Here is a 17,302-nt window from a genome sequence, read left to right on the forward strand (position 1 = left end):
AAGCAAAGACATCAGCAAAACACAAAGGATTGCACAGGAAAGTGAAGTTTTAAGAAAGAGAGTGGGGAAATCAATTTACAAGGAAAACATAGTGGGATCAGGATTTCAGGGCCATGCTGAGGTTCTTTTGATTTTTATGGTCATGAATTTGAAAAAGTGCAGTCAATTCATGCACCAAAGACTACTACCTACACCCCAACATCTCTTCTCTTCCTGAATTCTCAATCCTTTGCTGGGCACATGGTCATTCAGAATGAAGATCCAACTTCTCAGTTTTTTTTTGCGGCCGGGTGTGATATGTTACTATGGCAGAAGTGATATAGGGAACTTCTACAAAGCATCCTGAAAGGAGGAGAGCATGCCCTTCTCCTCCTTCCCAGTTACTGCTGAATATGAACAGGGTAGCTAGAGCCTTCTGAATGAGGGGACCTTGGGAGTGAAGGCATAGGCAGAACAAACAAAAAAAGTCAGGGCCCTGGACCCTGGAGCCCTGCCCATACAGCCATCACAATCACCAGTCCTCGACACTCCATATCCAGATTCTCAGGAGGAAGAGAATTCCTACCTTAGTTAAGCCACTGTATTTGAAGCTCTCTGTGGCCACCATGTACCCTAATCTACCATCAAACTGTGTGTTTCTTCCCCATCAGTGTTGCATTAGATGCAGATGCAAAGTAAACACATAACCAGTTCCACCAAGGCTGAGAGCAGGCAAATGCATGAAATTCATGAGAGCATTCTAGGAAGCCCAGAGTGGTCAGAACATGCCAACAGCAGAGAAGAGGAACAAAGAACCAACCCTGTTCTACAGCTCCTTCTTCATTTCAATCATCCCTCTAAATCATACTTGTGGGATTTATGTCACTTGGAACAAAATATTTAGGGCTAGAGGTACAGCTCAGTGATAGAGCTCTTCTTACATAGCATGTGCGAGGCCCTAGGTTCAATCCCCAGTACTTAAAAAAAAAGAAAGAAAAGAAAAAGTTGAGTTCAATTTCACGTTCTTGCCAAATTAAACTCTTCCATTTTGAAAAAAATACTAATGCTACAACCAGCCCACCAACCTAATCCCTTTTTGTCAAGTGATCCATAATTACAACAGAAAAAAATGTGGTTTGGGGCTGGGGTTGTAGTTCAGCGGTGGAGCACTCGCCTAGCACATGTGGGGCCCTAAGCAACTAAAAGTCAAAGAAACAAACCCTCAAAAATACAAGAAAATTAGACAAGAAAAAAATTTTTTCTATATCAGGGATATAGAAGATATAGTTAACCACCCAGAGATAGTTAACCACTGAGCCATATCTAGCCCTTTTTAATTTTTTAAATTTGAGACAGGGTCTCACTAAGTTGCTTAGGGCCTCGATAAATTGCTGAGGCTGGCTTTGAATTTGCAATCTCCAGTATCAGCCTCTAGAGTCACTGGGATTACAGGCATGTGCCACCACTCCTAGCAATTGTCAGAAATTTTAAAAGGAAAAAAAAAAGGAGAAGCCTGTGAGGGATACTTCCATATCAATCGCATTGCTAACTAGTGGGAATCACTGCCCTTAAGAAATTCCTAGGTTTGGGAGTTCATAACCCACTTGAATCAAAGTGTGAAATATGATATATCAAGAACTATGTAATGTTTTGAACAACCAACAATAAAAAAAAAAAAATTTTTAAAATTAAAAAAAAAAAAAAAAGAAATTCCTAGGTAACATTTAAGAAAGATAATCCCCAGTCAGGGCAAAGACAAAAGACAGGAAAAAAATCCCCAAACAGCATGCTGATCCTGTTCTCAGTTTTTGTCAAATGGACAGAACTAGGGGGGACAGAGTTCCCATAGAAACAGAAAAGTTTTGAATAGCAGTAAAATTTCTAGGCCAAACCACAGAAGTTGCATGCCAGGGAAACGCGCCTCCCTCAGATGCAAGCCATGGGCTGCATCTCCCCCATCAGTCAAGACAGATAACAAGAGCAAGGACACAAAGCAGAACAGAAGCTGAGGCACTATGGTGTAGGGAAGAGACAAGACACTGAGCAGTACCAGCAGAAACAGAACCACCTCACTCCTTTCCTCCCTCAGTGTTAGAAAAGCATCTTTGTTCCTGCCCAGCTCATCCTGCCAAATTCTGGCTATGGGGTAAAGCAGATGTGAGAACCAAAAAGAAACTAGTAGACCTGCAGCAGTGAGAGAAGAGTAAGAGGAAGGAGAGAGGAAAGGAGAAATATCCCCAAGTGAAAGGAGGAAAGAGGAAGGAGGAAGTCCCTCCATCATACAGCTAGTGCAGGGAAGGGACGCAGGAAGTGGGAGTCAAGGATGAGTCAAGGATGCCTGGATATCTGAGAATCCCAAAGGCATGCCAGCCTCTGGCAGAAGGTACTCTCTACTCACTTAAAATCACCTGCACTTCCTGGCCTCTCTTGCAGCAGGAAATTGTATGCTACTATATACCCAAGAGCTCATCAGGAGAAAAGATCAGAAAAACAAGAAGGCATTAATTATAAGTAGTCAAAAATTTAATCCAAGGTACCCTTTCATTGTACTGGTTGAGAAGAGATTTTTATTTTATTAAAGAATTTCTCTAGGAAAAAAATTTATTCCACCAAATTATCCAAACTAATATTCATTTCAAGCCAAAAGTCCAAAGACTACCTTACCTTCACTAGCACATAGTCCCCAGGCTGTGCCCTGACCCTGAGCCCAGGGTTAGCAGCATCCTCCATCTCTGCATCAGGAAAGATCACCTTTAGATTTCCATCATTCCGGCCACACAGGTCAGTGGCAGAGCGTTTGCTGGGCTACAGACAGAAAAGGCTATGAATCTATGACAATTTTCAATTCTAGGAGGACAGAAACTGTACCTTCTCTGTCTCAAGTCTTCAAGACCAAAGAAAGCTCAGTATTCAAGGTACTAACCCAGGATGGTACACAGCACAAAGAAGAAACTAGAATGTTTGTTTGTTTGTTTTGGCAATACTGGGATTGAACCTAGGGGCACTCTACACTGAGCTACATCCCCAGACCTTTTTATTTTTATTTTGAGACAGAGTCTCACTAAGTTGCTCAGGCTGGCCTCAAACTTGTGATCCTCAGGGCTGGGGTTGGAGCTCAGTGGTTGAGCACTTGCCTCACATGTGTGAGGCACTGGGTTCAATGCTTAGCACCACATAAAATAAATAAATAAATAAAAATATTGTTTCATCTACAACCAAAAAATATATATATATTTTTTAAATTTTTAGATGTTGATGGACCTTTATTTTGTTCATTTATTTGTATGTGGTGCTGAGAATCGAACCCAGTGCCTCACACATGCTAGGAAAGCACTCTACCACTGAGCCACAACTCCAGCGCCCAAATAAATATTTTAAGAAAAAAAAAAAAAAAACTGTGATCCTTCTGCCTCAGTTTCTGAAGTAGCTGGGACCGGCCTGCCACCACACTCAATTGATAACTGCATCTTAATGAATCGTTCAATCAATGAGTCTAGGCAGAACTGCTTTCTGAAGAAATGAACTTCTAACAAGCCTAAAGCCCAGGTATTTATACGTGATGCATTTGGCAAATCAACATTCATGTTACACAGTCTCACAGTAATCACAGTGTTCTGTGATTGTTTGGCCTGGATAACCTGCCCCTATTGAACAGGCAAATTCAAAATGACAGTCTCCAACATAACATGAGCTAAAGGATAAGTGAACCACTGTGATGGGATTAACTTCTTGAAAATGCCGAAGTCTTTCTCTTCCACCCATTTTAAGTGACAGAATTGCCAGGCACAGTGATACATACCTGTAATCCCAGCAGCTCAGGAGGCTGAGGCAGGAGGATTGCTAGTTCCAAGCCAGCCTTAGCCACTTAGCGAGGCCCTAAGTAACTGAACGAGACCCTGTCTCTAAATAAAATATTAAAAAGGCCTGGGATGGGGCTGGGGTTGTAGCTCAATGGTAGAGCGCCTGCCTTGCATGCATGAGGCCCTCTGGGTTCGATCCTCAGCACCACATAAAAATAAATAAATGAAGATAAAGATATTGTGTCCATCTACAACTAAAAAAAATATTTAAAAAAAAAAGGCCTGGGAGCTGGGGAGATATCTCAGTTGTTAGAGTGCTTGCCTAACATGTCCAAGGCCCTGGGTTCAATTCCCAGTATGGAAAGAAAAAAAAATAGAGAAAGAAAGGGATCAGGTTCAAACATCCTGAGAAAGCTAAAAAAATTTGTAGCAAACTGTAGAGAGAAGGAAGGTAAGTAGGAAAAAAAAAAAAAAAAGCTCTAGAAAAAAAAAACTCTAGAAATATTCATGGAATTCCCACGAGTCTCTGCTGAAAACTCAAGTACAGAGTCAAACTCCATGAAATTAGCCAAAGAGAGCAACCTGGAAACTGTCAGCTGAACCATTCCCAGAGCTGAAACAGGGCTGAAAATCACTTGATCTGCCAACAAATAGTCTTCACTGGTTCCTTGGAACATTCAGTAGCCAACTCCTGAAAGGGTAAGTCTTGTTTTATGAGACAGGGTCTGTGTTGCCCAGGCTACACTCAAACCCTCCAGCCCCAGCCTCCTGGGTAGCTGGAACTACAGGTGTGCACCACCACACCCAACTAAGGCTATATCTTAGTCCTAATGCTGAACTATCCCCAAAACAAAAAAGTGCTTCCAACACGATTAAAAACAGCTTTGAGAGCTGGGGGTGCAGCTCAGTGGTAGAGCATAAGGCATGGGTTTCATTCCCTGCACTGCAAAAAAAAAAAAAAGAAAGAAAGAAAGAAAGAAAGAAAAGAAAACCACATGGGCTGGGCTGGAGCTCAGTGGAAGAGCACTTGCCTAGCATGTGTGAGGCACTGGTTCCATCCTCAGCACCAAATAAAAAATAATCTAACTGAATTGCAAACAAGTTAACTGCCTGGTTGAACAAACCCTAGTGCAAAATCCAGACACTTAAAACTGAATATCATTTAATCATTAGCGCCAAAACAAACAAAATTCTTAAAGGCAGTGAATGAAAAATGTCTTCCCTTACAAGGGGAAAATCCTGCAATTTCCCATCAGAAATAATGGAGGCTAGAAGGAAGTAGCACAGTTTTCAACAGCTAAAAGAAAAGCACTACCAACCCAGAACCCAGCATCCAGCAAAAACACCCTTCAGGAGTGAGACAGAAGTGAAGGCCCTCCAAGGTGAAGGAAACCAAGAGAATTTGGCTAAAGGGAGGTTCTCTAATTTTTTTTTTTTTTTTTAAAGAGAGAGTGAGAGAGGGGGAGAGAGAGAGAGAGAATTTTTTAATATTTATTTTTTAGTTTTCGGCAGACACAACATTTTTGTTTGTATGTGGTATTGAGGATCGAACCCAGGGCGCACGCATGCCAGGCGAGCACGCTACCGCTTTAGCCACATCCCCAGCCCTCTAAATGTTTTTTTCTCTGAAAACAGTGATAAGTTCCTCCAATAAATAGAAAGGGAACAACAAAAGAGGGAACTCTGGTACATCAAGAAGGAAGAAAAAACATGATGTCATGTTTGTAAACAAGAAAATCCCAAAGAATCTACCAAGAGAGGGGAAAAAAATCCTGCTAGAACCACTGAATTCAGGAAGGTTAATAGACTATAAAATAAACATAAAAAATTCAATTTCTATACAATAGCAATGAACAGATACCAAAACTGAAAACACAATACCATTTACAATAGCTCCAAAAAGATTTTAAATGAGCCTCTCTCCATTATGGAGGGATGTGCCTTGATTTGTCAGCTCTGACAGACTCTCTCGTGTATAAAAAATATATATATATATATAACAATTTTAAATGAAATACGTGTAGATGTTATAAAACATGTACAGGGCTTATATACTGAAAACTACAAAAAAAAACTTTAACTAAAAACATAAAAAAAGAAATAAATAAAGGAGAAATATACTGTGTTCTAAAAAATAATATGTCAGGCATGGTGGTAAATGCCTGAAATTCTAGGAGGCTAAGGCAGAAAATCAACAAGTTCAAGGTTAGCATGGGAAACTTAGCAAGACCCTGTCTCAAAATAAAAAGGTACTGAGTGTAGCTCAGTGGCAGACTGCTTGCCTAGCATGTGGTAAGCCCTGGCTTGTGGGAAGCCATTCTCGCATACAATTGGGCACCTCCCTGATTGGGTGTGAGGCGTTCTGGCTAAACTGTGTCGAACTAATCCCCACCCTCTCTAGGTGTGAGAGCCCATCCGTGTGGGGGTGTGACTGACCACTGACCCTGAGACCAATCACTGACCCTGACCTTGGAATGCTGTCCCCCTCAACCTTCATTGGATGGAATTTCCCCCTGAATTTCTTGTTCCCCAATAAAAGGCCACTCCCTGGCATGCTCTCTCTCTCCCCTGCTAGTCTGTGTAAACCTCACTGCCCCACCGGGTGGCTAGAGGCAGGAGCCAGAGGGGAGAGCCGTCTCAGACCTGGTCAAAGAAAAAGGTAAATTGAGTTTTGTGTGTTTATTTTGATCTCACTAGTTAACTTCTATGCTTCGAACCTCTTGTATGAAGCTAGCGTGCTGGTCGCGCGGTGGACTGGCTTCAATGCCCAGTACCATAAAAATAAAAATAAAATATATACGAATACATATGGCCTTACCCCTTCTACCAGTACCAGCTGGGTACCACCCACACAGGTCCCATTGGCTTTTGAAGCTTCTTCTCGGAAAACAGTGATAAGTTCCTCCAAACGCCTTAATTTTACTTCTTCTGGGACGTCATCCTTCAGCCTGTGATAAGCCCGTGTCTTCTACAAAAAAGAGAAGATGGAGGTCAGTAAAGACATAAAATCTATTTGTAGGGTATGAAGAAAATACATTCAATCTACTTGCAAGTTACAGACACATGCACACCACATGTAAGGAACTGAGAGATTTCTCTGGATCTGGGAACATTCCAAGAGAAAAAGGTTCTCTCTGAAGTGGAATTGCATTTTTGCAAGGATCAAATTCTAAATTTAACATATAAAAAATCAGAGACACAGGGCTGGGGATATAGCTCAGTTGGTAGAGTGTTTGCCTTCCATGCACAAGACCATGGGTTCAATCCCTAGCACCACCAAATAAATAAATAAATAAAGATTCTTGGGTTAAGTTTAAAAAAAAAAAAACAGACTCAATTTACTCTTGATGTTTATCACAAAGGGTTATACTAAATAATTCATGCATTAGGTTACTCATCAGCACTGTTTATAACAAAAGGTACAAAGCAGCCTAAATGCTTATAGATAGGAAACTAGTAAAACAAATCATAATTTATCTACCCAATGAAGTATTATACAGCTGTATAAGAATGATAGCTCAATATGTACTAAATAAACAAGTCTTCAAAATGTTATTAAATGAAATATATAGAGATTAACATGTAGATCTTTTGTGTAGAATAAATACATATAAATGTGTTTATAAATACATGAAATACACTGGAAGGTTATAGAAGAAATTACTAAGAGTGACTGCCTCCAAGGAAGGAACTGAAAAACTAGGCAACCTGAGAAGAAGGAAGAACTACTTATCACTTTATGTCATTTTAACCTTTGGAATTTTACACCATAAGCATGTATTACCTAGTCAAAAAAAGGAATTATACTTGAAAAGTCTTTAAACATCCAAACCCAAAGTGTGTGCAAATGTTCAAATATATTTCTTAATGTACCTAAGATCATGTTCAAAACAGTTGGAGAAACGAGTTAGACAAAACTATGGAATAAAAGAAAAATCTACACTCTACCATGTGAACACTCAAACCAATCTCCCTTTGAAAGAATAAGAAAATCCAAAGAGGAAAACAGAGCCTAAAATACTTGGGTCTTATTCCATTCTGTCTTGTTAGCAATAACTTACCCTTATCATGCACTTACTGTGTACAGAATACTACTTAAGTAATACGTATTCTTACTGACTATTCAAAACAACCCTATTAAGTTGGAGCTAATGTTATCCTCATTTCACCAATGAGAAAACCAAGAACCTTGCCCAATGTCACATAGTTATTAAGTGGCAAAGGCACAATTTGAGTACCTGTCCTCATCTACTAGGTTACTTGATTCAAGTCTTCTATAATCCTAACACTAACTAGGAATTGGGGCCCAAAATGAACACTCATATTCAATGCCCACAGGGTATCTTTCTCTATAGACATTCTATAACAACTTGTGCCAGGTGTGGTGGTTCACACCTATAATACCAGGCAGGAGGATCAAGAGTTCAAGGCCAGCCTCAGCGATTTAGCAAGGCCCTACCATCTTACTGTGACCTTGTCTCTAAATAAAATATAAAAAGGCTAAACAGCTGGTGATGTGGCTCCATGGTTATGCTCCCCTGGGTTCAATCCCTGATAACCAAAAAAGAAAAAAAAGGAGTGGCTGTAGCTCAGTAGCAGAGCGCTCACCTAGCATGCATGAGGCACTGGCTTCAATTCTTAGCACCACATAAAAATAAAAAAACAAATAAAATAAAGGCATTCTGTCCATCTACAACTACCAAAAAAAAAAAAAAAAAAAAAAAGAATTTGTGATGTCCATGGAAAAGAAGCAAAACAGAATCTAAAAGCTTCTCTGAAGCTTTGTCACTTTGAAGTAATTCTGCAAAAGACGTGAAAATACACTGGCCCACTTACACTGCCTACAGAACATTAGGCAGTGGGATTTAAAACAAATTAATGAGCTTGAGGTTCATTTGTCAGTCAGCTTTCCTGAGCTCCATGATCACGGGTCACCCTCAGTCTCCATCCCAGCATGCTGGTTCAAGGTGACTGGGGGATGACCCATGCAAATCAATTCCCACCACCAAGAAAATGGCAGACCAGAATTATCTTTCTCTGAAGAAAATATTCATTATTCTTCCTTTCCTTTCTAATCTGCTTTATTTTCCTGGGAATTTATGTTACAGGGGAAACCCCAAGAAAAACAGCAATTAAAAATAGTTAAGGGTGGCTGGTAAGATGACAAGAGGTTTCTGTAAAATAAACATTCATAGCCCAGAAAAGAAGTTCATGTTGAGAAATCTTTTAGATTTCTTATCAGAATAAGTCTCTTTCCTTCCAAATTAAAATGTTAAACAACCTAAATATCATTTAAAATATTTTAATAAACAGGAACATTGGCATAGTAATCGTTTTTCATCTCAAATTGCTGAATTGTGTCAAAGAGTAGACAAGAGGTAACTTGAAAAATAAAAAAGAAGAGTAAGATCCTGTGGTTTTGCAAGGACTGCCTTCCTGTCCCTCTTTTCGGCCCAGGTGTCTATAATCAGCCCCAAGCTGGTCAGCTCTTCCCCATCCTAGGGCTCACCTGTCTCATGCTGTAGGCAAAGAGGAAACCCATGTTGTACTGAACTTCCCGAAGCAAAGACACTGTCTGCAGGTGGTCTTCCTCTGTCTCCCCGCAAAAGCCAGCAATGAAATCACTGCTGAGGCTCACACCTGTGATACACAACAATGGAAAAAGGGCAAGAGGATGTGCTGCTTACCTTCAAGAGGAGCCTTTGGCATTATGGATTAGAGAGAGAGAGAGGGTAAGTGTAAGGCGTTCTGAGATACTCAGGCCACACCAAAGTAAAACAGAAACACCATCAGAGCAAGGGAGATGAACCTGCTTCTCCACCATGATCAATGCCAGAGCTACCTTCTCAGCCTGCATCTCCCAGCACTAGAAAAGGTAGTTTTAGTTCAACTGACAGATTCAGAAACACACTAGGAGTATACATTTTCAAATTGGTCCTGCTTTTATCAGTGAAAATCTTGAAGCACCTCATACAAAAATATTCCTCTATTTTTTTAAAATAAACACATGATAATTGTACCTATTTATGGGACAAAACATACCTTTTAAATTTAGTTTAACACATGTTCATTTACAACAGTAGCAACAGTGCAGTGTGAGCAGTGGCACACACCTGGAATCCCAGTGACTTGGGAAGCTGAGGCAGGAGGATTGCAAGTTCAAGGCCAGCCTCAGCAAATTATCAAGGCCCTAAGCAACTTTGTGAGACCCTATGTCAAAATTAAAAAAAAAAAAGACCTGGAGATATAGCTCAGTGGTAGAAAATCCTTAGTTCATTCAACAGTATTAAAAAAAAAAAAAAAAAGAAAGAAGGGCAAAGATCTTTCCCACATATTCAGAAACAAACACAAAGACTATAGAAATCTCTCTCAGGCCTAAGAATGTAGCTCAGTGGTAGAGTGCACGCCTAGCATACATAAATAAGACCTTGGGTTTGATCCCAACATCACCAAGGAAAAATAATCTCTTTAGCCTTGAGACCACAAGCTGATTCTAGACCTCTGAATATTGCTAGAAGGACCAAGAAATCAAAAAATAGAAAGATGCACAAAAAGAGGAAAGGGGGTAAAATGAAGAGGAGCAAGAGAAGTATAACATGGTGTCACAGGGATTGGTGTGGCCTGTATCTGACTAAGATGGCTATGAATTACAACAGATTAATATGCTCAGTTTTTTAAACATACCTGGGATAGATTCTCTAATATGGTGAACTAACTCCACATAAGCTTCTCTTGAATATCTGTAATAAAGAACAAAAAGAAACACCTAGATGAACCAATCTTTTTGTTTTCTATTGCTGAGGACTAAATCCAGGGCCTTGCACACTCTAGGCAAATGCTCTACCACTGAGCTACACCCCCAGCCACTAATCTTTTTTAAATTAATGCTATAAAAAGATAACAGTAGGGCTGGGCTGTAACTCAGTGGTAGAGCACTTGTCTTACACATATGAGGCACTAGGTTTGACCCTCAGTGACGAAAGAAAAGAAAAAAGAAAAGAAAAGGAAGAAAGATAGATGGATATTTTTTTTAAAAAAAATTTTTAAAGATACTACTATAAATCACTTCTCATTCACAAAGCATGGCACAGTAGTAGTAGGTTAAAGAGCCTTTTTGATCAAACTTGATTTAATTTAGACTATGAATTTTTATTTTAAATAGGCTTTTTACTTAACAAATCAAGACACACTAAACATTTAAGAGGATTTCTAAAGCTTTCTGCCACTGTGGAAAACAAGCAAGGTACTGGCTCTATGCAATTAGCCTTGGGTTCCATTCACCCCTCAATCTTACCTCCATGATACTTATTATTCCCAAAGTAAGTGAACAGAGCTACATTTAAATTTCAAGACCTAAAAGATTTCATTATTCTCGAAAGTTAAAGGACCAAAGCCTCAAAGTCAGTCAGATATGGCAGTGCACACCTATAATTCCAGCTACCCAAGAGGCTGCAGGAGAAGAATCATTAGTTTGAGGTCAGCCTGGGCAACTTATTAGCAAGACCCTATCTTAAAATTAACCAGTTTGGGATGTAGAGCACTTGCCTAGGATTACAAGCCCTGGGTTCAACCCCCAGTACTGAAAAAACAAAATGATCACTCAGTATATCATATGGTAGATGCTCAATAAAAAATATGCTAGGGCTGGGGTTGTGGCTCAGTGGTAGAGCACTTGCCTAACAAGTGTGAGGCACTGGGTTCGATCCTCAGCACCACATATAAAAATAAATAAATAAAGGTCCATCAAAAACTAATAAAAATTTTTTTAAATGCTAAACAAATGAAATGAATGATCCAATTTTTATTCTGCTTATAAAGAACATCAAGTCCCAATGTCCATAGGCACTGCCCACACAATAATGATTTTATGAGTACCTACTATGTGCCATAAATCATGCTAGGTTCCTAACAACACCTAGTGATAGGTATTAATATTGTTTGGTCATTAAAGAAAAATGGAAAGGTACAGGATGTCCCCTGCCCAAGTAAGTCTGACCCCCTCCGCATGGCATCCAGCACACGACTGCTTCCACTCTGGGCAGGCAGGTGGATCTGCTTACAGATGTTGCCTCTTTCATGAATCAGCTGCAGAACCTGATTAAACAGAAGACACTGTGAGCCCTCAAATCCCACCACAGCACCTTGCAGAAAATAATACCACTGTTTCTCCTCCAGGGTTTATTTTCAAGTAATTAAAAGGTTGATTAAATCAAACACAAATCACCCAAACTCCTAACTTTTACTCAAGCCATCTTCTCTCTCCCCCAGATATTTCAAAGAGTGGGAAGAAGAAAGCCAGGAGAGATGAGATTCAAGCCAGGGAGTTTATTGGGTAGGACTGATACAAGGGTCAGTGGCCATCTATCTCACAAACTAATTAACCATCTCAAGAAAAACCACAAGACTGTTTCTCCCTCTGGAGATGGCCTGCACAAAATGCATATTCCTTACTTTACCCACAACAGCCTGCCCCCTTTCCGCCCCTCCCCCATTTTCCCTTAAATTTGTATTTATTTTCCTAAATAAACCTAAATCTATATCTTTGGGGCATAGTCATAAAACTATTGAATTAAAACTAGAAGAAAATATCTGAAAAACATGTTGACCAAGGATCTGAATCAAAAAATACATGAAGCTGGGTGTGGCAGCACAAATATGTAATTCCAGCAATACAGGAGGCCAAGACAAGAGAAATCACATGTTTGAGGCCAACCTCAGCAATTTAGTAAGACCTCATCTCAAAATAAAAAGGGGCTGGGATGTAGCTCAGGGATAAAGCTCCCCAGTTCAATCCCTAGTACTTAAAAAAAAAAAAAAAAATACATGAAGGCCAACTCAGTGGCACACACCTATAATCAGGAAGCTGAGGAAAGGGGATCACAAGTTCAAAGCCAGCCTCTACAACTTAGAACCTATCTCAAAATGAATAAAAAGGGTGGGGATGTAGCTCAGAGGTAGAATGCTTGTCTAACATATGCAAGGTCCTAGTTTCAATCTCTGGTACTAAAAAACAAATAAACAACCAACAACAACAACAACACACATTAAGAACTTAAACAATTCAATAAGAAGACAATGCAGGAGGGAAAAAGCAGGAGTGGGCCCAAAAGACAGACTTTCACCAAAACCAAAAACATCAGAAGAAAGGTTCTACATGTGGGCTACCTATGCAATGCCTAGCACCCTGCTAAATCTGAAGTTTTTATCTTGTCACAACCCACTCAAAGTAAGAAGTAACTATTATCCCCACTTTATAGAGGAGGTTGAGGAGTTAAAATGTATCTTTACACTTCTACTGGTAAAGCAGTGGAAGAGCAGGGATTTGAACCCAGGTCTGTCTAAAGCAAAAGCCTGGACTATCTGCCACCACATCACATTACCCACTTCCTATCCTCCCCATGCTAATGCTACTGCCGCCACCACCACTGCCATGCAGCTGCCCACCTTGTGATAAAACACTCTGCTCAGCCCTCGCTATCCCCAGGGGGTCTTTACCTCCTCTTCAATATCAGTCCTATCTCCATTTCAACTTTGTTGGATATTAAACTTTTCCAAAGAGGCATTAGATCCAGAGGGTGACATACTGATACACCACAAGGTCCCCCAAGCAGGACTCAAGGTCTCTGCTAACATCCTAGTGGGTCCAGCCTTCTGGCATGCTTCAGGATATTGATATAATTTGCCACAACTGACTGATGACACTCACCTCATCAGGAAAATCCTTGGGGTGGGGAGAAGTGAAACGGATCCTCATTTCAGGATCTACTCTGGAAACCTGATCCAGAAGGTGAGAAAAACGAAGCCCCCCTTGTTTGGTTTTATAGTTGGTGGTGAAGCCTCGGCTGAGGTTGGTAGACACTGCATTGTTGAACTGGATCTCGGAATTGTCCCGAAAACTATTAACATTCTGACCAAGAAGGGTCACTTCTTTTAGCCCCTAAAAAAAGGAAAACTATGTTGGAAGGTAGTTAAAAACTTCTGAGTAGCTTCATGCCTTAATCAAAATAAGCTGTACCTATCAAGAGACAACTATAAATGTGTTTTATCTTTAACTCAATAATTCCATGCTTCAGAGTCTTATCTAAAGAACTGACCTGCAGAATAAAACTCTAAGGAACCCAGGTGTGATGGTGCACTCCTATAATCCCAGCTACTCAAGAGGCTGAGGCAGGAGGGTAGCAAGTCTGAAGCATGTCTGGGCAACTTAAAGACCCTGTCTCAAAGTTTAAAAAGAGGGGAGTAGCTCAGTAGCAGTGCACTGCCTAGCATGTGCTAAGGCCTGGGTTCAATCCCCCACCCCCCAAAAAATAAACAAACTTAAGTAAAAATTAAACTTCAAAACATTATTTAGAATAGTAACAAAAGAAACCAGAAACAAACTCAATGTTCAAAAACAATTGCTAATTTATGACATATTTTGACAACTGTATGTCATATAACATGAGTCTATTAAGTATACTCACCAAAAATACATAACCTAAATCTCAAGGTTTTATACCTGACTACTAATAACCAAGTCAGGCCTGGTGACACCTGCCTGTAGTCCCTGCTATACAGGAGGCCAAGGCAAGACAAGAGGATTGCTTGAGCCCAACAGCTGGAGGTCAGCCTCAGCAACATAGTAAAACCTTATCTCAAAAACACACTTTTTGAATATGGATTGCATATTAGATAATATCATCTTTTTTAACATATTATGATGGAATTATGGTTATGAAAAGGAAAATATTCTTGAAGATGTAATGTTAAGCAGGCTAATGTCTAAATCTTAGTTTCAAAATGGTTCAGAAAAAAAAAATTTATATATGGAAGGAGGTAGGTGGATAAAACAAATTTGAACAATCACATTTATTATACTAGTCTTCAATTTGTGTGTCAAAAATTTGTATTAAAAAAGTCATAAAAAGAGGCTGGGGTTGTTGCTCAGTGGTAGAGTGCTTGCCTAGCATGTGTGAGGCACTGGGTTCTATTCTCAACACCACATATAAACAAAAAAATGAATAAAGATCCATCAATAACTAATAAAAAAAATTTTTTTTGTCATTAAAAAAAGGTAGCTATAGAAATATTTTTGTAACTTTGACATAATTTCAAACATAAACTGCAATTATAAAATAACTCTCAAATAACCTTTGCCCATATTCATCAACTAATGTTGTGTCCATTTATGTATCATTCCCTTTCACAAACACGCACACTTTAAGCCTTCTGAGAATATGCTGCAGACATCCTACTTTTACTCCTAAATACTTCTGAGTATAAAACTAAAAACAAGGATATTGTCCTATATAATCACAAGAGAATTGTCAAAATCAGATATATTCATACAATAATACTACCTAATTCAGGCACTCTACCAACTGAGCTATATTGCCAGCCCCCATATCTTTTAAATCAAACTTAAAAAAATTGAAGAAGACATTTTAAAAGCTGCTTTAAACCAGCTGATGCACCTCAGGAGTTACTCAGGAATATGAGACAGAAGGATCTCAACTTTGAGGCCAGCCTAGGCACATACTTAAAAGGAAAGGGACACAGGCCTATAATCCCAGTGATTAGGAGGCTGAGGCAGGATGATCTCAACAGTCTCAGTACTTAGGAGACTGTCTCAAAATTTAAAAAGGGCTGGATATAGCTCGGAGGACTTCAATCAATCAATAAATAATCATTGTTTGAAAAAATAAACAAACATTCTGTTAAATACACAATATTCTATTCTCTTTGCAACTGTAGTGTAAAAATCTAAATGAGCTAGGCGTGGTGGTGCACACCTGTAATCCCAGGGGCTCAGGAGGCTGAGGCAGGAAGATGACAAGTTCAAAGCCAGCCTCAGCAACTTAGCAAGAAAGACCAAATCCAGGACAGGATTATCTGGGAATGGGGGCAAGAGGGCAAAGACAATAACAGAGCCAGAATGTGATCACGAGGCAAATAGCTGACTTAGAACTGGCAGAGGCTAACCTGCCTGCTCCCACAGTTCCCAAGTCAAACAAGGAAGGAAATAGGGAAAGCCCACCAGAAGAGAAGAACCATAGTGCCACTTACTGTCCTCTTTGCCTAGGCAAAGACCTGCTGAAAGGCTGAGGGACCAACTCCTCTAAGGAGGCAGGGAAGCAGATCTCTTTCCTCTGGCCTTAACTGACTCACTCCCCTCATCTGTTCTCTGTCCCTGACCTAGGAAGCTGACTCAGTGATAAGATGAACTACAGATGTGGGAGATGCCCCTAAAAAGGACAGACTAATGTGTCATTCCCCAAAAACCTACTATATGCCAGGGAATTTAAAACTTTTCCTCAATCTTGGAGCTGGGGTTGTGACGCAGTGTAGAGTGCTTGCCTGGCATGCATGAGGCACTGGGTTTCATCCTTGGCACCACATAAATGTAAAATAAAGATATTGTGTCCACCTAAAACTAAAAAATAAATATTAAAAAAAAAAAAAAAAAAAAAACTTTTCCTCAATCTTTTCCATGATTCTACAAGGAAGGTATTATCTTCTTTTCATAGAGATGGGGAAACTTGTTTCAAAGAAGATGGTCAAATGACATACCTAGGTACCAGGCTAGAGAATAGTATAGAGAGAATTCACATTTGGTCACCTGATTCTAAACTCATGCTCTAGCCATTGCACTGTGCTACCTCCTAAGCAAAAAGCCTATAATTTGTGGTGATAAACCAAAGATATACATCCAAGTATTTCTGGCCAGGCAAGGTCCTACACTTGTACAACATACAGACAGCACAGGCTACAAAATTAGAATAGGTTGTCCTCATCCTCCCAAGACACAATCATAGAAAGAGAGCCTGGAGCACTCACCTGCTCAGAAAGCTTCCTCACCTCCTCCAGAATGGAGGCCACAGGCCGACTCCTTTCCCTACCACGTGTGAACGGAACAATGCAATAGCTGCACATGTTGTCACAGCCCCGCATTATTGACCTGGGGAAGAAAGTTATCAGATCTTAGTTAACAGAGCAGGGTGTTTTGGCATGACCCCAAGAGTTCCCGTGGGATTATTTTTTGGCTTTGAATCCTCTAGCTTGCATAGTCACACTGGGCCAATCTGAGATCTATAAAGAATTAAGCAGACATTTTTTAGCTTTTAAAAACTAATGTCTAGTCACAGAACACAAACCAAACTGTAAATGGAAGACAGTGGTTAGCCTGAGGGAGCTCGGTGGTGAAGGGATGGCTTACAGACGCACCACACATGAACTTCTGTCTTGACTTGTTTTGTTACAGTACTGTGGGATGAACCCAGGTACGCTCTACCACTAAACTACAATCCCAGTTCTTTTCATTTTTTATTTTAAAACAAGGTCTCAAAAAGTTACCAAGGCTGACTTCAAACTCCTCCTGCCTTACCCTTCCAACTGGCTAGGAATATGGGCGTGTACCATCACCAGCTTCTATTTTTATGGGCACACTAATTGAACTTTTTATATCTAGATCAGAAAAAATATAAGTGTCATAAAGAGTGGTCAGTGTGTGTGCATGCGCAGAGAAAAGAGAGAGAAGACCCTGC

At 40.0% G+C, this 17,302-nt stretch overlaps 1 protein-coding gene across 3 annotated transcripts in view; it reads right to left on the reverse strand.

Moving 5' to 3' along the window:
- The window catches only part of Cdk5rap1 (CDK5RAP1 mitochondrial tRNA methylthiotransferase), a 34,734-nt gene that overhangs the window by 4,052 nt on the left and 13,380 nt on the right, over positions 1-17,302 (reverse strand). For 2 of the 3 annotated variants that reach the window (XM_076851697.1, XM_076851698.1), the window contains exons 7-13: positions 16,596-16,716; positions 13,486-13,716; positions 11,776-11,873; positions 10,464-10,519; positions 9,289-9,419; positions 6,598-6,747; positions 2,644-2,784 (exon numbers count right to left, since the gene is read on the reverse strand). In XM_076851697.1, coding sequence (XP_076707812.1) covers positions 2,644-2,784; positions 6,598-6,747; positions 9,289-9,419; positions 10,464-10,519; positions 11,776-11,873; positions 13,486-13,716; positions 16,596-16,716 — 928 coding nt within the window. The remainder of the gene's footprint in view (positions 1-2,643; positions 2,785-6,597; positions 6,748-9,288; positions 9,420-10,463; positions 10,520-11,775; positions 11,874-13,485; positions 13,717-16,595; positions 16,717-17,302) is intronic. The other variant, XM_076851699.1, reaches the window with a different exon arrangement.

Source organism: Callospermophilus lateralis, chromosome 3 (genome assembly GCF_048772815.1).
Source record: "Callospermophilus lateralis isolate mCalLat2 chromosome 3, mCalLat2.hap1, whole genome shotgun sequence".
Taxonomy (NCBI): domain Eukaryota; kingdom Metazoa; phylum Chordata; class Mammalia; order Rodentia; family Sciuridae; genus Callospermophilus; species Callospermophilus lateralis.